The sequence below is a fragment of the Bufo gargarizans genome, chromosome 5 (genome assembly GCF_014858855.1).
Source record: "Bufo gargarizans isolate SCDJY-AF-19 chromosome 5, ASM1485885v1, whole genome shotgun sequence".
Lineage (NCBI taxonomy): Eukaryota > Metazoa > Chordata > Amphibia > Anura > Bufonidae > Bufo > Bufo gargarizans.
In genome coordinates, this window is record NC_058084.1 from 120,893,828 (window position 1) to 120,920,802 (window position 26,975).

Below are 26,975 nucleotides of genomic sequence, written 5' to 3' on the forward strand. Positions count from 1 at the left end.
ACTGGACTGTACTTTATCACTTGGCCATAACTGCCTGCTGTGCATTAACTCCAGACCCCTCTCACAAGCTTATTAACCCTATCCTGGAGGGAGAGGAGCAACGCAATTTACATGGGACTGTATGTTGGAGGGGTGATGTTATTTACATGAGACTGTACTTTATAGGGGTTGGAGGGAGGGGGTGGATATTTACATGGAATTATATGTTGGAGATGCTGATGAGAGGGGAGAGACGTTATTCACATGGGACTGTATGCTGAAGTCGGCTGAACGGAGGGTAGAGATGTTTTTTAAGACTAGTAATGGTTTACTTGCACATATATACCCACCTCTTAGGGCACGTTCACACCACCACTATTTATTTCTGCTCTTCTGCTCCGTTAGATGAGCAGAACAATGAAAGTAATGGAAGTGCCGGATCTGGCACATCACTGAGCCGTATGGCGGTGAAGACTTCATTGACTATGATGGAGTCTGTTCAGTTTCAGTTCAGGGTCCTGTCTTTTTACTAGACAAAGAAGTCCTCCATGCAGGGCTTTTTAACAGAATCTATTACAGAGGCCCCGAATGGAGCCTCCCAAGCAGATGTGAACGAATCCTTATTATTTAGGCCTACATATTATTTAAACTACTCCTTGGCTAAAAATACGCCTCAAATGTTAAGAGGAGTATTTTTACTCTTCCAGAAAAAAATGTAGTGCAACCTCTGCCCTAGGCTCTCAGCCGGTTGTACAATTACCACAGGGGCACACACAGTTGCTTTTAGGGGTACTCGCCATGTCCTCATGCTGTGCTTTTTATTTGCAGAAATATATGATTATAACCTTGGTGATACTTTACTGGTAGAGTACTTGGCTTTGATAACCACTGACCTTGAGGCAGCCTCTGATGCTGCTATGTGGTGCATGGAGAGGATGGTCTTAGTAAAAGAATGGTCCCATTGTCCAAACCCTTGGTTGGTGTGAACCTACACAAGACTAAAGCTGGCCATACGTGTTCAACAGCTGTCGGTTGGACTATTACTCCACAGATAGCCATCTCTCCTGACTTCCTCACGACTTTCCATACACATTCGGTTTGGCCTAGTTTGTATGTGTTGGCAATGGGGAGAGAGTAAAAGCCACCATACACTTCTGGCAGTGACTTATCTCATTAGGTGAAATTGGGTTGTGTTCAGTTTGCCCAATCCTTCCCTCCCTGACATCTATCGGGGGCAGAGTTGGGAGCTCCCCATACATTTTAGACTGTATAATGTTTATGGGATCAGTAATCCTCAGTTGATACACCCATTCTCTGTCCCCATTTTTCCCTTTGCTAAACGGTTAGTATATAATTGGTGCCCTGTGAACATTCGCAGGTCGACTGTCAGTTTTCAAATCTGTTAATTTGATGCAACTTTTTGGATTTTGTAGTTGGGTTATGTGGGTGTTATATTTCCAAATAAAATTATGTCTAAGGTTAAGTTCACATCTGCATTTGGTAACCCTTGTAGTCTGCTCCGGTAGGGGAGCAGACTACCGGAGTTACTGTATCTGGCATAACCAGACACCGCCGGATCCTCATTCTGGCATAAATGTCAGCTTTGTGCCAGAAAAAAAGTGCTGCATGCAACGCTATTTTTCTAACAAAAAGATAAAATTTATATGGGAAACCCACTGGATCCCATTTTAGTGAATGGGCATATGGTATTTCTGGAACAGACTACTGGAGACCGTACACAGATGTGAACCTATCCTTACTGCGGCATTAGCCATCAGGTGAGATTGAAGGACCACAACGACCCTAGAAAAGATAGCAGGGTGTGTGTATTCCCAGAGGAAACTAATATCCTGCTCCGTACAGTATTAGAACAAAGTTTTATGCGAAACGACTTCGGATGTTTCATCTGAAGTCTATTCGCTCATCCCAAGAGTACAGCATGAAACAGTCATTGACTGCAAAAGTAATGCTATCACACACTGACCCATACTCTATATGGAAGCCTATCTGCATTATCCATAGGAGTCAATAGAGAAGTCTATGCCTGGCTCTTTCTGCAACTCCTATAAACTTCAATGGAGAAGAAACAGCAAATGTACTGCACGTCTCATAAATCTAGGATTGTGGGCTACTTGACAATAATATAAATAGAATTGTGCTTTTAATGTGAAAGTATGGACATTTTATGAGTCATATCCTCTTTTCTTTCCAGATGCATGCAATGAATGTAATCTGAATGCATCACACAAGGCTCAAAAGATACATTGCCTCATATAAGACCAGTAGCCGTCTCAATCATTTTGGGTCAAACAGACCAAATTCATACATAATGTTTGGAAAAGAACATGCAAGATACTCCAATGGTCGCATCCAAGTAATAGGGATACTCAGCTACATTAAAGAGGACCTGTCACCTCTCCTGACATGTCTCTTAATAGCTTCATACATTTCCCAAGTAATACAAATTCTGGAGCATCTATTCTTATGGCTCGATGTTATGCCATTCATTTTTTATTTCTGCTAGAAGTTATGAATGAATTTCTAGCAGTCTGCAGTAAGGGTACAAAGGGGAGGTAACCATTGGGGGTGGGGGGTGTCCCTGCACATACTCTAGCCAATCAGTGCTGCCATTTTCAGACTGTGACGGTATACCCCCCCCAACTAGTTACCACCCCTCCCTGATCTCATAATGATGAACTATCAATATGTGTATTATGGAAAACCCTTTTAACTAAACTGTTTGGCATGTAGCTGATTTACATAATAAATGGCTTGTGTATCCTACGATTGGGTAGGATTTGTAGACTGGAAATGCTAATGTAGATTGTTCGCTGACCACTTGAATGGAAGCTGAGCTGCAGTAATCAAGCATGGCAACTACACTGAGAATGGCGCTGTCTGCTTCCGTTGCCTGTGACAGTTCCAGCGCTAGACAGATGATTGGTGAGGTGCCTGGTGTCAGACCCTAGTGTCGGTATCTCTCAACCGTATAAAAGTTGTAAGATCACCTATTCTCATCTACACCCATAACAATAGCTCCAGCAAAACGTTCTCATCCATTTACAGCAACAACAAAGTGATTTGAGGTCTGGTGACATCTCTCTTCACAGCTCAATATTACGAGTACAGCTGATATAACTGTATATCATGTGAATGCCATAACCACAATGCATATTTTGGGGTTTTAAATCTATTTATTGTGTAGTATTTATTTGGCTCCTTTATCTGTTTTGGCAACGGATAATATAATAATGTGAGTATCAAAATAGAAGGGTAGCCGGGAACTTGTACAAAACCATATTTCTCCGGACACACAGTACAAACACAGAAGAGAGTTATAAATTAATCAGAAATACTTGTCTGTGTGCCAACCTGAAAGAGCTTCAGGCGCAGTAGAAAGTGCTCACGGACGTTTCCTCACAGCTTGTTGTGTACAAGGCAGATTAGAAAGCAAATGCTGATAACAGGTGACTGGATTTATTGTATAATACAGATGCCGAGAGATACTGCGAAAGCAATTTACAAAATGATTAACCATGTTTTGTCAGGAAACTATTCTGGGACCAATATAGTCGTATATCGTAATTATCCAGCCTCCAGCACAGTGCTCACATAATACGGTACATACGTCCAACACATTCACACCTTTTCAATATACGGCAGGTTCTTGCCAATAATACATATCCCTGGGGAATTTAACTTGTCGTAGTAAAGCACAGAGGTTGTATCACTACATTTTTCTATGATTTATTATCTCTCGATTTATTATCTCTCAACACAGGTACTACTTCTTGTGAAGGTACAGAGTCTACTACTGATATGTCTGAAAGTCTTTGGGCCAGATTTATCATTAGCTCAGGTCAGAATAATGGAGTGAAAAAGTCCCAAAAAAGTCCCAAACGCTAAAACTGCGCACAAATTTGCGACTTTTTTATGCTCTGCACTATGCTCACCAGTTTTCTGAAAGTGGGCGTGTTTTCTTATGTAAATGGATCTCTAGACAGATTTACTATTGGGACTATTTAAAAAGTCGGAAAAAAGTCACAATTTCACTCCAGTGAGGACCATGCTTATCTTATGAGACTTTTTAATAGAACATGCGACTTTTTCATAAAAACGTGCGACTTTTTCATAAAAACGTGCGACTTTTTTAAAGCTGCTTACTGACGGATAAACTGCTACCGTCAAACCACATTTATTACAGTCTTAAAGGGCCGATCATAAATCTGACTTTAGCCATATGTGAAAGTGGAGTGAGCTGTCAGAGTCATGATAAATCTGGCCCTTTGTGTAGACTACAAGTGCCACAGTGCTTCAGATAATAAAATATTGCTCCACAATTTTGACAAAATGTTTGAAAAATCTCTTAATAGCAATTACCTAATAAACGTAAAACAGCAGAAGAAAAATACCCTAGACCAAAAATACTATACAATCATTAGAAATATGTAATGATAAAATTATACATAGATCAAAATTAGAAAAATACCAAAAAAGGCATTTCATGGGAACGATAGTAGATTAAATTGCAGTGGAATTCTGCTAACCTTTAAACAATATGGAAAGAGAGGAAACCACTGTTGGTGCAGGGAGGCCGATACCGAAGAGGTTGCCCGATGCTGTGAATCCTTATAAGGAATATTTCAAGTGTTTTTGTTTTCTTAGCTGCTGATTAATCTGTTTCCTACCGTGGACTAACCACAATACTAAAATAGAAAATGGAGCATCTCTTGGGAATTTAATCTCAACAGTTATTAACTGTACTTTCTACTGCAGGTCAACCATGAAAGCCTTCGGAAACCAAGAAACAACACAGATTATACAAGCACCCTTTACGAAGCAATCAGACATTATTTTGTCAGCAGATCCAATCTTTTGATATATCAGACCTAGAGTTCAGCAAATCTGCCTTTTAGGGGTGATGTGCTGGTGGCAAATGCTGAATTTTAGGTGTATAAAAGCTGTCAATGTCCATTAAGTGGCATGTTTACAGAGGGCAATGATCGTGAACTCTGATGTGGCCATCATTAGTACCAAGGCAGAACCTGCTTTCATTACTGAACACTATTAATTGCCATTGATGGCTGCACCAGAGTTTGCAGGTGGGCTGGAAAGCGCCCATTGTCATCATGCATAGTGCAAAAACACACAAGACCAACAAAAGGTGTCATGGTGTGGAGCACGATAAGCTACCATGCCCGTTCCCATTGGTTATTCATGGAGGGAACATGGAGCAGCATTCAGTATGTCCATCCACCAGCCCACACACTGCCCACGCTAAACAACATTCTCCTCAGGGTATCCAGCAGCTCCCTTGGCCAGCTCAATTGCCAGATCTCTCCCCCCATTGGGAATTTCTGGGACTTGTTGGTGTGACAGATCTCCCAAGCACAGCAGCCAACAACCAACTTGGCTGAACTACAGATCCAAGCTGAAACAGAATGGAATGACCTACAGTGCCTTGCAAAATTATTCACCCCCCTTGACTTTTTTGTGTTTTGTTACACTACAGCCTTATGTTCAATGTTTTGTTAATCTGAATTAAACTGTTTAGAAATAGAAAACAGAAAATTGGTATGTGCATATGTATTCACCCCCTTTGTTAGGAAGCCCATAAAAAGCTCTGGTGCAACCAATTGCCTTCAGAAGTCACATAATTAGTGAAATGATGTCCACCTGCGTGCAATCTAAGTGTCATATGATCTGTCATTACATATACACACCTTTTTTGAAAGGCCGCAGAGGCTGCAACACCAAAGCAAGAGGCATCACTAACCAAACACTGCCATGAAGACCAAGGAACTCTCCAAACAAGTAAGGGACAATTTTGTTGAGAAGTACAAGTCAGGGTTAGGTTATAAAAAATATCCAAATCTTTGATCCCCAGGAGCACCATCAAATCTATCATAACCAAATGGAAAGAACATGGCACAACAGCAAACCTGCTAAGAGTCGGCTGCTCACCAAAACTCACGGACCGGGCAAGGAGGGCATTAATCAGAGAGGCAGCACAGAGACCTAGGGTAACCCTGGAGGAGCTGCAGAGTTCCACAGCAGAGACTGGAGTATCTGTACATAGGACGACAATAAGCTGTACGCTCCATAGAGTTGGGCTTTATGGCAGAGACGCCAGAAGAAAGACATTACTTTCAGAAAAAAACTAAAAGGCACGTTGTGAGTTTGCGAAAAGGCATGTGGGAGACTCCCAAAATGTATGGAGGAAGGTGCTCTGGTCTGATGAGACTAAAATTGAACTTTTCGGCCAGCAATGAAAACGCTATGTTTGGCACAAACCCAACACATAACATCACCCAAAGAACACCATCCCCACAGTGAAACATGGTGGTGGCAGCATCGTGCTGTGGGGATGTTTTCAGCAGCCGGGACTGGGAAACTGGTCAGAGTTGAGGGAAAGATGGATGGTGCTAAATACAGGGATATTCTTGAGCAAAACCTGTACCACTATGTGCGTGATTTGAGGCTAGGACGGAGGTTCACCTTCCAGCAGGACAATGACCCCAAACACACTGCTAAAGCAACACTTGACTGGTTTAAGCTACTTAGAGCTGCGATTGCCGCAAAAGGTGGCTCTACATAGTTTTGACTTTAGGGGAGTGAATAGTTATGCACATTGACTTTTTCTGATATTTTGTCCTATTTGTTGTTTGCTTCACAATAAAAACAAAAACAAACATCTTCATAGGTGTGGGCATGTTCTGTAAATTAAATGATACAAATCCTCAAACAATCCATGTAAATTCCAGGTTGTGAGGCACCAAAACACAACAAAAGTCAAGGGGGGTGAAGGCAAGGCACTGTACCACAGGAGGATATCCAGCATCTGTATGACAATTATCATGCCAAAGTAGCAGCTTGCACCACAGCAAGGGGAGATGCCCTCACTATTAATGTGATGCTGCCCAATATATACCCTGCTGCAGAATCCAAAATAAAGGCTGCACTATCTTTGTTGTGTGATGATTGTCCAAGCACCACTAGCAGTTTATAATTTGTCAATTTATGCTCAATCGCATTAGGTTTTCCAGGTGTTCCTTTTTAGCGGTGTAGAGAAGGAAAGAATTTGCTTTACAGAACAAATGAACATTGTAAAAGTTCATAATAAACTCTAAAATGCATGGGGGACTGTATGGCATGGGACCTTTAAACAAGGACTTTAGAGTGTTATCTTTAATTAGCAAATGTTAAAGGGATATTCCAGCAGACAAGAAACTAGAAAAGAGGCTGCAGGGGACTCATACACAGAGCAAAAATCGACATCCTAAACATTTAGAATTTTGTCACACTGTTGCTCACTACTTATGTGCTCCCCAAGATGCAGCAAGTATGAGCTTTTCTTCAGCAGCAGCACATATAGGTAGTATAGTTCCCATCTTGCATTACTGACATCTATTCCAGGATGTTCTCCTCCCCTGTATTTCGCTGCCTTTCAGATTTCATATTGTGCTCCCTTCCTTACTGTTGAGCCTCGCACAGTAGTTCCCAGTTAAGGTGCTATAACTCCTTATGCTGAAACTGAGCATGCTTGACCAGCAAACTGAAGCTGAACTTATGGTCGTAACCCTAGGTAGCAATAAACATCACATTTTGTGACTATAAGTGGTGAGTGATTATGTGGGAAGCTACTGAAAACATTTAATTATTGTATATTGAGAATTTTTTATTTGAGCGGCATACTTTTAAGACAAGTTTTGGGTACTGGAATACCCCTTTAGATCATAGAGTGAATATGTCACAATATTTTAAAAAAGAATTCCACTTAAAAAAAAAAGTGATTGTTCTTATAAAGGTGAAATGTGGTCTTTACACTTGATATTACTGCAGAGGATAATTTTGCCTATTATGGATATAACAACACATTACATCACAAATTAGCAAAATAATGAATGAACATGAAAAAAACATGAAAAATAAAAAACACAAACATAAGGGGAGACTAGGAACTTTTATGTATTCTTTTTAATGGTCAGAACCTGGATTATAATGAGCTAACATTAAAGGTTACGGACACATTTGTACTATTTATTGCTCATTTGCTTCCTACTGTAAATGCAACATTAAGCAAATTTTTAAATAGTCTTAAAAATCTAAACAAATCCTTCATGTAGCTGGGTATCCTGGTACTTCAGAAAAAGCTCAAACACACTTCTGCTGGTCGTGTGAACTCTATGCCCTCCCCATTCCATTTGTCGGTAAGCGATAGCAGCAGGAAGGGAGATGTTGTAAAAGGAAGATCAGAGTGTGGAGAGGGAGTAAAGCATCCACGTTTAGGGAAGACAGCGTTTAGGGAAGACAGCTCACACAGGCTGAACTGAATCAGATTCCAAACAGTAAGAACAGCACACACAAATCAGACTGCAGAGGGATGGTAGAGATCATAGAGGATGTGTATCTGTGCAGACAGAAAGGACAGACTGTGCAAGTTGGCTAAAATCCATGCCACTTTGTGATAGTCCATATAAAAGTGCACGTACAATGTTTCCGGTAATTAATCCTTCAGCAGCCATTTTTCAGGTCCCTATAAGGGATAATATAGGAGGAGAGAAGAGGATCAATTCACAGAAGGGAACTGTAATTGACTGACTACCCGGGGTCTGTAGTAAATTAGGGTAGACTCACTTTAATTGGGATATCCATAGGAGCTCTAGTCAGAGGGGAAAACAGCCCTCTGTGGGGGCATTTTACAAAGGTAAAGCAAAAGTGGGTCTGCTAAGACCCAACAGCTCTGCTATTCCCAAGAACATCCAGTTATCACATGATTGCCGAGTCCTTTGCACCATTGTTGCTTCCTCTATTCATTGCATATCACTCACTGAGCACCGTGTATCCAAGAAAGGAGAAATCAGAAAATGTAATAAAACTCTGATGTCTACTCAGGGTCTGTTGTCTAGCCAGGGACCTAAACTACTCCTACTAGATGGCAGGTACTTTAAACCCCCACACTGTACATATACAGTGCACCAGATTAAAGCCCAGCACCACACGACATACATGTACTGCATGTGGTCATAAACAAGTATTGATATACAAAATTCCATAGTATTTACCTATTTATTCGGACAGAGATCTCAATAATTCATTACTGGCTTAATCAACTGATCTCCCGCTTTACGTGGATTCTGCATAGTTCAGAACATGTTCACAGGATGAAAGAATAGCTTTCTAGTCCCGCAAAATTGGAATACTATGGTAAATTTTCCCATCCCCCAAACCAATGCGGTCATCTTGCCCAGAGGTTATTGCTGAAACTGGTCATATTTGGATGGTGTGAGATATATTCAACATCTGCAGTGTCTCCAGAATCAAGACACATGGGTGCTTACAGTGCAGTCTTGTGCTATAAACCATATGGTGGAGCAAGGCATCGTAGACTAAGAGTAGCTACAGTCTGCACATTCCCATACAAAGAATGTTTATGCATGACACCATCATAAGGAATGACCCCCTCATTAGCTGCGTTAGCTCCAGAGAGTCTTTCACTCTTTAAAAGACATTCTAAGACAGAATGTACAAATAATGGGTCATCAAATAATAATTAATACATTACTTATAGATTATAATGTGGCATCACAACAAGAACATGTGTCAGGGTAAGGCCAGATGTTCTTATACTTCCTCTCGTAAGTATTCTTACACTTTGGGAAATAACATTTCCTGGATCATTTGGCTAAAAAGTCCTGGAGTCTATTATTTTCCAGCCTGAATCACTGAGGCTGATGAGTTACTTCATAGGGATTATTTATAAAGGAAAGCTGTGAATGAAGCATTCTCAAAGACATTGTTCTGGGGAATCCCAGCAAACCAGAAAGTCATTTTAAATGTCACCTGAATGACAGAACTTTTCTATGTAGTATGCAAATAATTAGTCGACTAAAAAAGTAGAATAGCACACGACAGGTTTTACCTTGCTTAACCCAGAATTTTATTCAGTGGTTGGCTCAAATCCATGCAAACAACCGCTTTGTGATATATAGAGTGCATGTATAATTTTATGGATATTTAACCCTTCATCAGCCATTTGTCAGGTTTCCATACCATGGCACTGGTACATAAAGGGGATTCCCCGGATTAGAGAAAGGCCTGCTTCTTTTTCCAGAAACATTGTCCTCCCTGTCCTTGGACCATGCCTGGTACTGCAGGATGAGCTACTACATCTGACACTGGCAGGGCCAGACTGGGACTTAAAGTGGCCCTGTAAAAAAGAAAACTAAAAATGGCCCAATTTTGTAGGCGGGTCCAAATTAACAGAAGGCAGGGCAACACAAGTAGGTGTCACGGCTGAGGATGGGGAAAACCCTCAGCCGTGCGGTATCAGCAGATGGAGTCGCTGCAAGGCCAGGACAGAGAATTAGGGAGCAGGTCACCTCCTACACATCCCTAATTCTGACCCTGTCTCCTATCCGTATGAGCCAACCCTGAAGGTAGGAGGGCTCATCCTCCGGAACCTGATATTCCTGCTAGCCCTCAGGGTGGCCCTAGACTAGGAGCAGGGCAAGACGACCTGTTCCTCCTAGACACGGAGGAACAGGAGTCTCACTGGCCAAGCCACACAGAAAGGAAGTTAACCCTTCCAACACCAGGGAAGGGAAGACATCAACTTAAAGGGGAAGTGCACACAACACATATAACACCCCGTGCACACCGATAAAAGGCACACCTATAAGGAGAGGTTGCCAGGTGCAACCGCATGCACATTGCAGCAAGCTGCCTAGCACCGCTCAGGCTGCTCTGCTGCCACATACACAATGTTGCCAGCAGCAACCACAGGTGAGGCAACATACTATAGCCCTCACCTGTGATTGACAACAACACCAAGACCGCAGGCAACTGCATACAGGAGTCACGACCATGACCAAGAGTCGTGACAGTAGGTGGGACCAACAATACCATAGCGCAAAATATCATCCCAGCAGAACCAAATAACACAGTGTAGCACAATATACTGCCCCAAAAGCTGGTCCTCTGTGTTGGCCATCAATAGATACCATTTTCTGTCCTCCTCCTCCAGTTGTCTTTGATTACGATATGGAGCAGGAAACTTAGGAGGTGAGGTGCAGGACATGAGTACCTGATTCTCACAGTGTTAATAACTGTTGAGAGCTCATTATGTACACGTTCAGCGGCAGAGAGAAGGACTTGGGTGGCCCCCCCTTGGGCATGGACCCATTGGGAAATTTCCCTAAAGGGTCTATGGCTGCCCCTGGACAAGAGTGGTACTGTCGGGATTCGAACCCGTGACCGGCCACGTCCCAGGCAGTAGCCCTGCTTACTAGGCTACCATCCTCTCTGGACATTCCTCCCTGAAACCTATTAGTTAACCTCAGTCTTGCCAAGCCTTGCTCATCACCCTTGATTCCCCACACCTGGTACTTCCCTATATAAGTCCAGCCCCTTGCACTCTAGCTTGCTGATTATTGAGCTCCTGAGCCTTGATCAAGCTTCTCCTCATCTGCTGCTCTTGCTACTTGCTACTACCGCTACTACCACTGCTGACCAGGAATTGCCTACCGACTACTCTTCTGCTTTGCCCCTACCTGCTGAACTGCTACCACCGTTGCCATCCGGATTGTCTGACCACGCTTACTGCCGCCTGCCCTGACCTACCGCCTGCCTACCGACTACTCTTCTGCTTTGCCCCTACCTGCTGAACTGCTACCACCGTTGCCATCCGGATTGTCTGACCACGCTTACTACCTGCCTGCGGTCCTTGCCACTGGGCTCCACTCCTACCTCCAGCCAGCTGTCCTCTGACTCAGGTGAGCCTGTAGGACTGTTACAGGTACTATTTCTAGAGAATAAAAAAAAAATGGTATTTTCTTCAAATGCAGGAATAATCTTTAATATTCTAGTAAACATTTTCTGACAGCAAACACAAATCTAGAAAATGGTGAGGAATCGAAACAAAGTATATTACAACGTTGTAGAACTTCTCATTTATACCACAATTAGGATAGAGCTACACGGTGATCTTGACTGTGACACCCATCACATGTCTAAAGCAGGGGTTGTGGGCACTGCAACTTGTAATTTGTGCCATGACCTCCATTCAGTTCATTGGCTGCACTGCTACCCAGCCATCTCTGGTCATGAGATGGGTGTCGCAGCCAAAATTGCTGTGTAGCCCTTAAATTGTTTGGTATAAAGGAGTCACAACCATTTGGCACATGAGAGCATAAAAGGCACATATTACATTTAATAAGCATTCATTACATGTAACAATATAAGACCTCGTCCTCCATACACACAAAAGTGTCCACTGTTCTAGAGAAACAGTACAAAGTTCTGTTTTTCTCTGGGAAAAAAAAATAAAAAAATACAATTTCTCTTTTAACTGCTGCCCTAGTTACAGTTACTAATCCGCCCACGCTAATTTTTGGCCACATGAGGGGAAAATACAATTAAGAAAGTATGTCCATTCACATTGTTAGAAAATTACAAGAAACGTATTCATGTTTTAGCTACAGACAGACATAAAAAGTTTAATTTCCCACATGACTTTGTGCTGGTTGAGAAATAGGCTGGTCCTGAATATAAAGGCTGTGGTCAGCGATCCAAACAATTATACTAATGTTAAAGGGGATGGCCCATTTTATACATTGGGGGCATATCGCTAGATAAGCCCCAAATGTCTGATAGGTTCGGGTCCTAGCTCGCACCTATCTCTAGAACAGAGTCTGCAATGTGAAGGTGAGCGGATCTTGCATGCGAGGCTGCGCTCCATTCATTTCTTTGGGAGTGCAGAACATAGCCAAGGGGCGTGCTCGGCTATTTTCAGAAGTCCCATAGAAATTAATGGGAAGCGCACCGTGCAAGCGCCGCCACCACTCCAGTCAGTTCTATGGGGCTTACAAAAATAGCCAAGTATTTTCGTCAGCCCCATAGAAATGGAGGATAGCTGTGATTGGCTCTCCCACACTGTGCGGGCTCCATTCTAGAGATAGCTGCAGGTCCCATAGGTGGAACCTGCATCTATCAGGCATTGGGAGAATATTATAGCAATATGCCCCCAATGTACAAGATGGGCCAACCTCTTTATAGATAATTGTTAAGTCTATTAAAGTGTCGCAAAGAAACCATTAGGGGTATAAATTTATCAAAAGCGGTACGGTTGCTCATTGAAACCAAACATATTTCTGCCTTCAATTCTCACCAACAGGGCACACACCTTATAAATACCGAAAGGCCTGCCCTGGTATGGTAAATATACTGAAAAATATGGCCAAAATGTCATATTTCTCAGAATAGTTATGCTCCAACGTAGTTGATTTTTGTGTTGCATTTTACGGTCAAATTCTTCAAAATTATTTGCAGTATATATTGAAAATTCAGTCACCATTTAGTCTTGTAATAACATTTCTATTATTTCTCAGATTAATAAAAGCACTATGGTTGACAGACTTTAAAGAGCCGCTGTCAGCATGATCAACCCTATTAAACAAGGAATACTGCCTGGTAGTGTTGATTACGCTGATTAAAAATATTTGTCTGTACGTTAAACAGCTGCGGAGATTTCTGTATTTTTATTCATATTCAAATTAGCATGTTGGAGTTGAATCTTTGGAGCACTGCTTTTGTAACACACCTCTGCACACTCTCCCCCATTCCCCCGGTGATTGACAGGATTAGACATCAGCATGCTGAGCACAGAACTGTGTCCTAGCATGTATATATCGTATACACTACTTACTATAGACTTATGTTGAGAATAGAGGTTTTCTATTGTTAGAAAGCTAATGCATATTACCGATTTATTCACAGGCACAATATATGATCATAAAGACACCAGTAATATGTATTAGCTTTATAAGTATAAAAAAAAAAAACTTTTCTCAATATAATATGTGGTAAGCCTGGCATGTAGATGTCTCAGGTTCAAATCCAATGAGAGAATTCTAGATTTTTTTCTCTAGTCATTTTTTTTCTTTCTCATTTACACATAATTACAGGCTATGGCCTTACTAAATTGAGAATAGACATTTTCTATGGTTAGAAAGCTAATACATATTATTAATATCATAATAATCATATATTGTGCCTGTGAATAAACCAGCAATGTATTGGATTTATAATTATAGAAAACCTCTATTTTCAATATAGTAAGACTAGACTTTTATGATGCGTTAAAATAACGGAAGAAAATATCTAGAATTCGGTCAATTCGGTCATGGGATTTGAACCTGGGAAATCCACATGCAAGACTGACCATTTACCTCCAGGCCTTTTCATATTGAGACGTTTTCTATACTTAGAAAGCTAATACATATTACTGGTGTCTTTATTACCATATATTGTTCCTAAGAATAAACATATTACTGGTGTCTTTATTACCATATATTGTTCCTAAGCATAAACCAGTAATATGTATTAGCTTTCTAAGCATAGAAAAACTCTATCATCAACATGGAAAAGCTATAGTAATTTCTGTATATGATATGTATGTGCCATGACACAGCTCTGCCCTCAGTATACTGATGTCTAGTCCTGTCAATCAAGGGGAGGAGAGTGTGCAGAGAACAGGGGTGTTAAAAAAAACAGTGCTTTATGGACTAACCCCCACCCCTGGTGCTCCAACAAGCTCATTTGCATATGAATAAAAACGCAAATACCCTGCAGCTGTTAAACATGCAGACAAAAGAAAGGTATCGTTTTAATCAGCATGATAAACCCTACTAGGCAGTATGCCTGGTTCAATAGGGTTGACCATGCTGACAAAATCCCTTTAAAGGGGTTGTCAGCATCCTGTCGATCTGATATTGATGGCCGATCCTGAGAATAGGCCATCGAAATCAAATCCTGGACAACCCCTAAGACCTCATAAATCATCTTCATTTCCTCTATTAATTTCAACTATCCCATCTGTCCCAACAACATTGTTGCATTTGTAAGATGATGGCATTGGTGGCATAGTAAATTATATATAATATTAATACTAAAAGCAGGAAACAAAATACAGTATCATAAGCATTTATATTTTCAGGATGCCAATGATCCGTATAGATTATGAACAAGCAGATAACCTACCTGAACATAGCTGTTCGACCTTTGTGTAGTTTAAACACAGAATGTCATTCACCCATGCAATGATGTCATGTCTGCTCATAGTCTCCTGGGTTATCGAGGTAGAGTACACATTGACCGCCATTCCCCAGCTGTAAAGACAAACATGAAAATTAGGATCTGATGACAGGATCAGTATAATAAGAGTCTTAAACATCACCATAACCAGTGGAGTAATAGCTCAGAGTACAGCTCAGGTTTTCAGCTGGCAATAGTAAACCCATCAAAAACAGCAGTGTCTGGATTCACAGCATGTGCTAAATGACAATATTGCTGCATAAATTATTTCCCTGCTCACAGCACCACTATGTGTGCCCAGTGCTGTAAAGAGCCTATGGCACCAGTGGACAGGAGCATGCAGATGTGCGCATATGGGGGGGTCATCACTCGGATGGAAGTTCACTGTGGCCATATTGTCCACATATTATGATATCGGAAAGGTAATCCTCACAATAATTTTATGTGTAGAACTGGGATAACAGTATGAAAGCTCTATTGTTCTCTTGGCGGACCTATATAAAGATGCTTAGAGAATAGCATTGCACTGCTAATAATAATAATAATAATAATAATAAAATAATAAATAGTAAGAGTAAAAAATAAATAAAACAAGAGGAATGAGGGCCCTGCTTGCAGGCGTTTACAATCTGATCAATGCCATGCGTGATGCTCTGAGCCTGAACCAATCTCTCTGGCCAGACATGGTGATAAGTAAGACTGTCTGCCATGCTAAAAAGCCCAAACAAAGTAAAAGAGCCAGGACAAGAAGTAGAATAATGATAGCCCAAAAACCATCCTCCCATGATTGTATTTACAAGACAAAACATTACATAGGATAGTCACATATAGGCTGTTCATGTGTGATTAAAAAAATTCAGATGGAAATGTCCTTCAAAATTTGTCAAATTTTAGCTTCAATCTGAAACATTTATTGTGGACGTATGTTCCAACTGTAGCTCATTTCTTACTGAACAACAGAATTTGACACTTTTACATGTGTGTTTTCTGTTGTTCAAATGTGGGGTTTATCCAATATACCTGGCAGCATTGAGATGGCATAAAACGGGGTCTGTGGGAGTTTGAGGCGATGAGGATCTAGGGCCAAAGATTCATACAGTTCTATTACTGAGGACCTGGGGCCTGTAAATACCTACAATTTCATTTTCCATGCAATGCCTTTCATCTTCTCCAAAGAAAATACGGCAGGCCTTGCAAAAAGCAGCCAATGCGCAAATAAGCAACCAACATAAAGATCCTGGGTAAAACTGCTTGCCAAAAAATACACAGTCAAGTGTATAAAACAGCATGTGGTTGGTCTGCTTACACTAAAACAATCTATTACAGTTACATAGGTGGTCTGTGGTCATTTATCAAGCATGTTCATTAATGACTTTTTTTGGGAAACCATTACAAGGGTTCTAACCTCGCCTCCATACTGCAGTATGATAATTTATAGTCCTCTGGCCACAAAATGCTTTCCTGTCTTGCTCTATATATAGCACTGTGCAGTTTTAATTTAGTATTTCCTCTTAGTAGTGTTTTCTTATGAACAGTTTATACCATGTCTATCACGGCTTAGGAGTTCGTTTTCTGCATGAAGAATACTTATTTATAGACCGTTTTACCAAGACCTAAAACTCTACCAGATTAAAATAAATTGTAGCAATGTAGTCATTTGGAGTATTAGTGGGTACTTAAAGAGGTTTTCTGAGATTATGATATCTATGACCTATCCTCAGGGGTCCCAGGTGTCACCACAGGCTCTTTACAGATTACCAAGCACAGTGTTGTTAATGGGATAGTGGCTGTGCATGGTATTGCATCTCAGCCCCATTCACTTCAAATGTACTTAGCTGTGCCTAAGGCCACGTGACCGGTCTTCAAACAGCTGATCGGCAGTAGTGCTTGGAGACAGACCCCCACTGATCTGATATTGATGACCTATTCTGAGGATAGACCATCAATATCAGAATCTCAGAAAAACCCTTTCAAAGTATGGTTTGTTTGTTATTAGAGGCATTAGAGGCAGGTATTTCACCTACAGAATACAAAATCCACATTTGTAAATTATTATGATGTACTGTGTATTTTCAGGGCAAAATCAGGTACACAAATCTGCATGGCTAATATATTTACTGACATAGACCAGTTGGTAACATAGACCGTTCGCCAATCTGCATCCCAATGTAAATACTACTTATGATAAAACGTAAAGGGGTTATCCTGTGATTAAAAGGGTTTTCTCAGTTATTAATACTGATGACCTATCCTCAGGATAGGGCATCGGTATCTGATCGGTGGGGTGTCATCAGTATTAAAATCCCAGAAGACCATATGAAATCAGCTATCATATAGTACACGACAATCACTAACAAAGCTAGAACCAGCCCTGTACGTCACATCTCCCCATTCATGGCGCCAATTGTTCAGCTAGATTTATTTTAGGCTGGCAGCTCAGAGGTGCGTCTCCTTTCTCGAGTGAATTGTCTGAAGCAGCTCTCTTAGGGCGCATGTCTTGTAACTGGCACAGCTTCTAACAGTACATAGGGCTGGTGGCAGTTGAAGGATGGAACTGAGCATGTGCGACCACCTCAGTAGGCAGACATAGAGGTGGAAACAAATAGACAGCAGGTGGCACTATACAGAAACATGTTATTGAATAACTCAGTGGCTATACTATATGTTGAATTGCATACAATTAGAAAAGTATATGATTCCAGATGTTGATTGGAAAAATGCTGAATATTTTTAGTGGCACAATTCCTTTAAAGCGTCATGGTACTGATGACCTAGCAGTACACCCAATCCTCCACCAAATTGCTGTTTGAGGAAGCTACAGTGCTCATGCTGTAGAGGCAGTACAGTGTAATTACAGCTTCCTCTCCTGTTCACTTGAATCGGACAAACCGGTATAATTACAATGCACCACTGCTACAATGTAAACACTAAAGAGGACACAGGGCTTGCTTGTGAGATGCAGCCGCTTCACCAAAAAAAACTGATCTGCAGGGGGGGTCCAGAGTTGTACCCCTGCCGTTCTAATATAGGACATCAATCATCATGGTTCTACTCAATCCCTTTAAGGCCTTATATGTTGTATATTGGCTGTTCTTGGTATTACAGGTCACTTGAATGGGACTGATTGCAGAAAGGCCATGATGGACATTACGTCACAGGCAGCAGAAGAGGACATACCACCACCATATCAGATACTTAGGCCATCAATATTAAAGTCATGGACAACTGCTTTAAGACTAGTAAATCACACTTGAAAATTGGTATTCCGAAATTTCCCAATAAGCAAAATGGACCAGTCAGTCCATGACAGCTCCAAGTGATTTGTAAGAAGAAATACAAGATAATTGTGGCAGAAAATATAACAGCAGCTGTTATCATTACAGACTTGGATCAGTCACATAACCATTCCAATACACAATCCACAGCTTACGTTTCCAAGAACTGATAGCTGCTATTATAAGAAGATCGCTAAAACAATAGAGCATCAACGCATGTTTCTTATAAAATGCCAGAGCCAGAAAATGTTTAGAAATTTCTACAAATGCTTTCCACACAAGGTTAGACAAAAGCTTGACAAACATTAGAAAGACAAAAATGAACACACAAAATACCATTAGAGAGTCAAGTAAAAAAATAATAAGGCCCCTTTCACACAGGCTTTTTTTGCTCCATGGGTGCAATGCATGACATGAACACACCCGCACTGAATCCGGACCCATTCATTTCAATGGGGCTGTGTACATGAGCGTTGATTTTCACGCCTCACTTGTGTGTTGCATGAAAATCGCAGCATGTTCTATATTCTGCGTTTTTCACACAATACAGGCCCATAGAAATGAATAGGGCTGCCTGAAAATCACATGGCATCCGCAAGAAAGTGTGGATGCAATGCGATTTTCAAGGATGGTTGCTAAGCAGATGATAAATATAGAGATGAGTCCTGGAACCCCATTAAAGTCCATTTACTTTAATATTTTCCATTATAACATGGTTATAATGGAAAATAATAGCATTCTTTAATTCAGAATGCTAAGTATAATGTCCATTGAGGGTTAAAAAATAATATAAAAATTACTCACCTCATCCACTTGATCGCACAGCCGTTATCATCTTCTTTCTTCTTCTTGCAGAACCTGCAAAAGGACCTGCGCTTACGTCATCGCGCTCACCATGTGGTGAGCGCTGTGACGTTAACACAGGTCCTGCTAAATGAAGATAGAAGAACCTTATATCTTCATTCAGCAGGACCTGCGCTGACGTCACTGTGCTCACTACGCGGTGAGCGCGATGACGTCAGGGCAGGTCCTGCAAGAAGGGTCCAAATTATAACCTTCCCGCTGCTGACATACCTACGTGGGTTTTTCTTTTCTTCTGTAGCAGTAACACCTATTGCTTTCAAGAACACTTGTTACTATTTTTATCTGTTCCGTCCTCATTGAAATCTCACTTTATTTAATGCACTGTGAAATCTAATGGGAGTAGAGGCCAATGGGAAATCTTGCGGCTAACTGGGCTCTTGCAGGGATTGCGTAGCATAACGGTTTTATTGTACTCGATCATTCCTAGTACTGGCTCATGAAAGGACAGTTCTCTGACAGAAGCTTCTCGTATTTCCTATAAAAAGCCACATAAGGGTGTGGTAGAAACTGTTACAATATGAGTAATTTGTTTCAAGATATTTTCTCATCCAGCCCATGAAGGTTTATAGAACATAATATCTAGGTCTGACACTATTTTTAAGAGAATATTGACTGAGGCGATTACAATAAAACGATGGTACGGAGTATAAAGTCCTAGTAAATCCGGCATCATGCAGGCAAGCAGCCAATAAGAAAATAAAAAGTAGATGTACTCTGAAATAGCGCAAGAGTGTATTCACATATAGTGATATTGCATTTTTTTTATGTTATTTTGTTTAGATTGTGCTAAAAACCGCAATATGACTGCAAAATACAAACAAAAATAGATTTTTAGAAGGCATCAAATGGAAAAAAAAAAGCCACTGATGTAGTCATTGTCAGATTTAACTCAACTGAGTTCAACAGGGTTCTACCAAGTGTTTCATACTGATGGCCTATCCTCAGGATAGGTCATGAGTATCTGATCAGTGAAGATCCGACTCCTGGCACCCTCAACAATCAGTTGCTTGAAGAGGCCGTGATGATCCAACGAGTGCCACTGCCTCTTCTCAGATTACCCTAGGCCAATTACGTCACGTTTATCGGTCACATGGCCTAGGCGCAGCTCAGCCCGATACTAAACACAAACGCTATCAAATGGACAGCTGCAACCTCCAAGCAGTTCACCAAGCACAGTGGCCGCCTCAAAAAGTATAATATACTCATATGCACACATTCCATAAAATCTAGATATCAATTGTCATCTTCAGAGTAAACTACCAGACAGCCGGGCATAATGGGCACAGTTTATATTTATATCTAGGGAAAAAGTAAGACTAGAGATGAGCGAACTGATTTATAAGAATTGCTTCTTCAAGCAGAGTTCTACACTTGCGAAAAGGTGTTCCCAAAGGTGAGGATGCTCCCCGCGGCTTGACTGATGGGTCTGGCCCTGACAAACTCACACCTGCACCACTGCTCCAAGTAGCAGCACAAGCGCAGACTATGCTTCAGGAGCAGCAACTGGTCATGCACTGCCAAGAGGGAGTATAATGGTGTATGCACAGTCGATGCTCCAGAAGCAGAGCCCCTGCGTATGTGCCGCTACTCAGAGCGGTGGCGCAGGTGCAAGGCCAAGATGTTAAACCCTGCCTATCAAGCAGCTGGGGAGGGTCTTCAGCTTTGAGGACACCCCATCACAAGTGCAGAATGCTTTTCTATAAGACAAAGAGATTTATACAAATCGATTCACTCCTAGTTAAGACCTCTCTTTTCTTAGGAGTCTGTGAAGCTTATGTGCAGCCTAGTGTACTAGAAAGAAAGTAAAACAAGATTCCTGATTTATTTTTTTATTCCTAAAATTTGGCAATTTCATTGCAGACCGCACGGCGTATGTGCAGGAAGTTTCATGTTAGCCAGATTAGTAAAATGTGTTTTAAATATAGATATTTCTCAACAGGGTAATGTGCAACCTCTCGCCAGTAGAAGACACTGTGGAAGACCAGCACAAAACCTACGCTCCTTTTTCAGTGAGCAGACGTAAAAGCCTTGGAATGAAGGCTAAGATGGGGATTTCCACAGCAAATACTTTATTATTTATATAATATCCAAAGTCGTGACCTGTTTATACAATGCAAAGTGCGCATTTCATGGAGCAGAACAATAGAGCGGATGATATAAATGGCAACGTAAACTTAAAGAGGACCTATAAACTCTCCTGGTATCTCGGTTTAAATAATCACTAGCATCCCTCATGAAGCAGCAATCCTTGAGGATCTATTCTTATAACTCTATGCTGTGCCATGCCACCCTTTGCTCAAACACTTAACTGCAGTACTACATTAACAGTACTGCTGATATCGACTCCGGATTGCTACTCTATATGTGTATACTACCCAATTTCCCATGCAGATCGATTTGTAGCTCTGTGACCAAAGTTGTGTTTTGCTGAAGCTGCTTCCAATTTATACATGCAGTATTTTACGTACTTATATACTATCATACTATCATCACTCGCCCTCCCCAGTGGAGCTCACAATCTAAATCCCCTATCTGAATTTTTTGGGAGTGTGGGAGGAAACCTACAGAAACACGGGGAGAACATACAAACTCCATGCAGATGTAGTCCTTGTTTGGTTTTGAATGTAGCACAGCAGCACTGCAAGGCATCAGTATTACATTGACAGGACTCATGAGCCGCACACACATAATGGAGAGGACTTCCTGAGCAAAGCTTACAAGTCCTGTCAATGAATTACAGGGGCAATTTGCTGCAGCACAGTAGGAAAACAAGGGGCGACTATGAACTCCTTGTTTTTAATTATATCAGTGTACTGGTATACCCCTGCATTTGGGGTAATCAGCTTGTGTTCATTATTTTTAAGAGGTTGCATTAGTTACAGAATTGGTAGTGGGTTTGTACGGAGAAAGATTTTTGTATAATACATCTTGATCTTTTTCTGGAGAACAAGTAAAGGTTCACTTATGAACTGAATTGGTCCATTGTAACCAAAATTCCTCAAGAGCATTTAAGAGTGCGAGGGGAACTGAGGAATTTTACTACAAATTACTATCCAAGAGCCTTGCCATGTCTTCAGGGAACCCCTTCCGAGCCATCAAACATGTGTTTCATCATACAGGCCTTGTTATATCAAGGGAAGGAAATGACTGTCCTTGTTTTAGACAGAAACAGACTGTAGAAGTAATTAACCTATGAATGGTGGATTTTAGATACACATGTGGTGGTGGAGCGCATTATGAAGACACCCAGCCTTCATGTGAATTAGGAGAAGACAGGAATAAAATAGCTGTCGGGAGAAAACAATGGGCTTTTGTGAAGGAAAGGGTTAAGATCAGTTGTGAAAGCGTCAAGAGGTTTGAAAAGAAAAAAAATTATGTTTATGAGATTATTTTCAACAGTCACTTCTTGCACTTAAAACAAGGCAAATAATGGTAGCAGACTGGTGCTACTGCAGCGATCTTCTTCTAATGAGTAGAAGCTATGGTATGAGCTTTAGGTCAACAATTATCATTATATTGGCCCTTTTTTAGGGGGAAATTTTAGACCAAAATTGTTTATTATTTGTTGTGGGAAACATTGATTAACCATTTGTGCCAGAAATTAGAGCTCTTCTCTTGCTGCTTGGCCAGGATTTAGACACATTTACAAATTGCGACTTCATAAAATGTTTGCACAATCTCACTCCAGAAGGTAGATGTCGGAAAAATTTAAGAACATCTTAAGGCATATTTAAACGTGTCAACTTTATCAACCTCTTAGAACATTTTTATGAATTTATTGCAAATAACAGCAATGTTCCCTCCAGGAAAACGGACTTAAAAAATAGCACATTTGAATTCCCCTTAGTGTTTTTGAAAACCATTTCACACCACATTTTAATAGATCACCTATGTAATTATAAAAAAAACATACATTTTTCAGTCTAAACAAAAATCCATGGCAGCATGGTGCCCCAGTGTCCTAGGTTCAGATCCAAGAGCAACATCTACATGGAGTTTGTATGTTCTCTTTGAATTTGAGTGGGTTTCCTTTGGGTAGTTTGGTTTGCTGCCACTCTCCAAAAACAAACATACAGAAATATTAATTGGTTTCCTATGAAAGTGGTTTGTGTGTGTGTCAAGTAAGCCATATACACTGCCTGTCCAAAAAAAGTCGCCACCAAAAAAAAAAAAAAAAAAGATTCTCAATGGGGTTAAGGTCTGGACTCTGTGGTGCCAAATCCATGTGTGAAAATAATGTCTCATGCTCCCTGAACCAGTCTTTCACAATTTGAGCCCGATGAATCCTGGCATTGTCATCTTGGAATATGCCCGTGCCATCAGGGAAAAAAAAATCCATTGATGGAATAACCTGGTCATTCAGTATGTTCAGGTAGTCAGCTGACCTCATTCTTGGAGCACATACTGTTGCTGAACCTAGACCTGACCAACTGCAGCAACCCTAGATCATAGCACTGCCCCCACAGGCTTGTACAGTAGGCACCAGGCATGATGGGTACATCACTTCATCTGCCTCTCTTCTTACCCTGATGCGCCCATCACTCTGGAACAGGGTAAATCTGGACTCATCAGACCACATGGCCTTCTTCCATTGCTCCAGAGTCCAATCTTTAAGCTCCCTAGCAAATTGAAGCCTTTTTTCCTGGTTTGCCTCACTGATTAGGGGTTTTCTTACGGCTACACAGCTGTTCAGTCCCAATCCCTTTGAGTTCCCTTCATATTGTGCGTGTGGAAATGCTCTTACTTTCACTATTAAACATAGCCCTGAGTTCTACTGTTTTTCTTTGATTTGATTTCACCAAACTTTTAAGTGATCGCCGATCACTATTATTCAGGATTTTTTTCCGGCCACATTTCTTCCTCGAATACGCTGGCTCCCCACTATCCTTCCAGTTTTTAATAATGCATTGGACAGTTCTTAACCCAATTTTAGTAGTTTCTGCAATCTCCTTAGATGTTTTCTCTGCTTGATGCATGCCAATGATTTGACCCTTCTCAAACAGACTAACATCCTTTCCACGACCACGAGATGTGTCTTTTGACATGGTTGTTTAAGAAATGAGAATCAACTTATTGCACCAGTTGGGGTTAAATAACTTATTGCCAGCCGAAAGATAATAGCCCATGCAGTAATTATCCAATAGGAGGCTCATAACTATTTGCTTAGTTAAATCTAGGTGGTAACTTTTTTTTTTTTGGACAGGCAGTGTATTTTAGATGACTCCTGACCGCTCATACACCAGCACTGCAAGACACCAGTGCTAACCACTGAGCCTGAGTGCTGTCTTAATTATATGATGTATCCTATTGTCATGTTACAGTGACATCCAGCTTCAGCCAAATGTGCCCCGACTTTCATTTATGACCATGATCTTTTCAATCCCGTTTGTTTATATGCACAATAATTGCTCCAATAAAGTAGATATATTTTAATATATTATTTTGCATTTGTGGACCCTCATTTTCTGCATGTAGGTAATATAACATTTTAGGTAGGAGGTCCCATGTACGATTATTAGTACCTAGGTGCATACTTTTGTAAACCAACACAAAGGTGTTACGCAACTGGATGTGGAACAACTGTGTCCACCAACAGATTTGACTTTGGGCTAGTCCTAAGGCTATTATCCTGGCAGTCCTCTGGTGTTAACTCTTTAACCTCTATACAGGGATCTGAACTTTGCTGCAGGGAAGCCTCAAGGCCGCTACCTCTTAGAGTAGTCTCTGTGTGGCTAACAGCTGAACCACGGAGGTCAGAGACACCCGTACAAAACACCTAACGATCAGGCTAAACCGTAGTCAGGGACAGACTGATGTAAGGGGAGGCAGAATACGAGCAGGGTCAATACAGATATCAGGAAGGAGTCAGGTCAGACAGTGGAGTGTCAATATCCAGGAAACAGGCAGACGTCAGAATATGAGCCAATAGATACAACACAATTTTGCAGGAACTAGAAAACTAATCTATTGCTCAGGCACCCTCCCATAGGGCAAGATGCCTTACAAACTAAGAGGTGGCCAGCCATAGGCTGGGGTGAATTAAGGTGCTCTTGTGTTTGCCCCTTAAGAGGGCCTTTGCCAGCCAGGGACAAATACACAGTATTCCAACGACCAGTTCCACTGCCAGGGACCAGAGAAAGGCCATCGGGTCCACACCACTGAAGCAGCAGCAGGGTAAGTAGAGTAGTGCCCATTCCTACGTGGGAAAGAGGAACAGCGACGTGCACAGGCGGTCAACATAACAGGTTTTATAACCTTATTTAACAACAGAGACGTTTGATGTGGAGAATGTCAGGTGCACAGAGCAAATGGGGATAAAAGATTTTAAATAAAACTGGAACACATCCATAGACGATATTGTTTGTGTACAGCCGTCCAACATTCTCATGGATATTTATCTTCTACATAACAATGTGTATAACGTAATCTGGTCATTAAATTTCCACGCAATATAACCGTTAAGTGCAGATGTACAAGACAGATGTTTCGGTATAAGCCAAGTCTAATACAAAAAACAAGGAATTGTTAAATCATTACTTCTAAAAGGAGAGTAACTATGGCCACAAGAACATACAAAACAGCCAGAAACTCAGACAGTATGCATCCACAATGATATCATGTATGCAACATATCGCAGCCATCCACCAGGTCAAAATGATCCTCAACAAAGATACATTCAGTGCATAAAAGTAAATTGGTACATATTGCATCAAATTTAACAAAATAGCAATTGCTACACTAATTAGCACAACATAAAAAAAATGACAGAAGTCAATAATAAATTTGGCATAACTAATGCATGTTTTCCTCAGTGCAGAACAAAACCTGGTCCCAAACTGAAGGAATAGACAGAGAAAGAGGAACGTCAAGAATGAATGTGTGTCACTTAAAACCTACATTTTTTTCTACCCAAAACTTTTAAATAGCCATTTTAGGCTCACGTCTTTTCTAGGCGCATGCCTATAGAAGACACTAAGGGACAGGCAACTGGTAGAATGAAAATAAATACAGTCATGGTCGTAAATGTTAGCAAATTTTTCAAGAAAATTAAGTATTTCTCACAGAAAAGTATTGCAGTAACACATGTTTTGCTATACACATGTTTATTCCCTTTGTGTGTATTGGAACAAAACCAAAAAAGGGAGGGAAAAAACAAATAAGGGGGCGTTTACACACTTACACAGAGTACGCTATCAATCACTGATAATACATCCCTGTGTACATCTATCAGTGACTGACAGCTATCTCTGTATACACACTTACACAGAGTACGCTATCAATCACTGATAATACATCCCTGTGTACATCTATCAGTGACTGACAGCTATCTCTGCATACACACTTACACAGAGTACGCTATCAATCACTGATAATACATCCCTGTGTACATCTATCAGTGACTGACAGCTATCTCTGTATACACACTTACACAGAGTACGCTATCAATCACTGATAATACATCCCTGTGTACATCTATCAGTGACTGACAGCTATCTCTGTATACACACTTACATAGACAGCTCAGGAGGCAGGATGAAGGATGAAACTGAGCATGTGAGGCCTTCTCAGTGGGCCAGACAAAGAAATAAGAAAAAAATAAACAGCAGGTGGCGCTATACAGATACATTTTATTGAATAACTCAGAGGGTTACAAAATTTTAAATTACATGCAATTACAAAAGTATTCAAATCCAGGTGCTGGTTTGAAAACTGTAGAATATTTTTCGTTGGACGACGACTTTAATGTAGCCTATGTCAGAGTTC

General features: G+C 40.9%; 1 protein-coding gene across 3 annotated transcripts in view; it reads right to left on the bottom strand.

Annotated features, from left to right (window-relative positions):
- The window catches only part of MAPRE2 (microtubule associated protein RP/EB family member 2), a 195,049-nt gene that overhangs the window by 54,050 nt on the left and 114,024 nt on the right, over nucleotides 1–26,975 (bottom strand). For all 3 annotated transcript variants that reach the window (XM_044293578.1, XM_044293580.1, XM_044293577.1), the window contains one exon: nucleotides 15,019–15,146. In XM_044293578.1, the coding sequence (XP_044149513.1) occupies nucleotides 15,019–15,139 (121 nt within the window). In that variant the 5' untranslated portion in view covers nucleotides 15,140–15,146. The remainder of the gene's footprint in view (nucleotides 1–15,018; nucleotides 15,147–26,975) is intronic.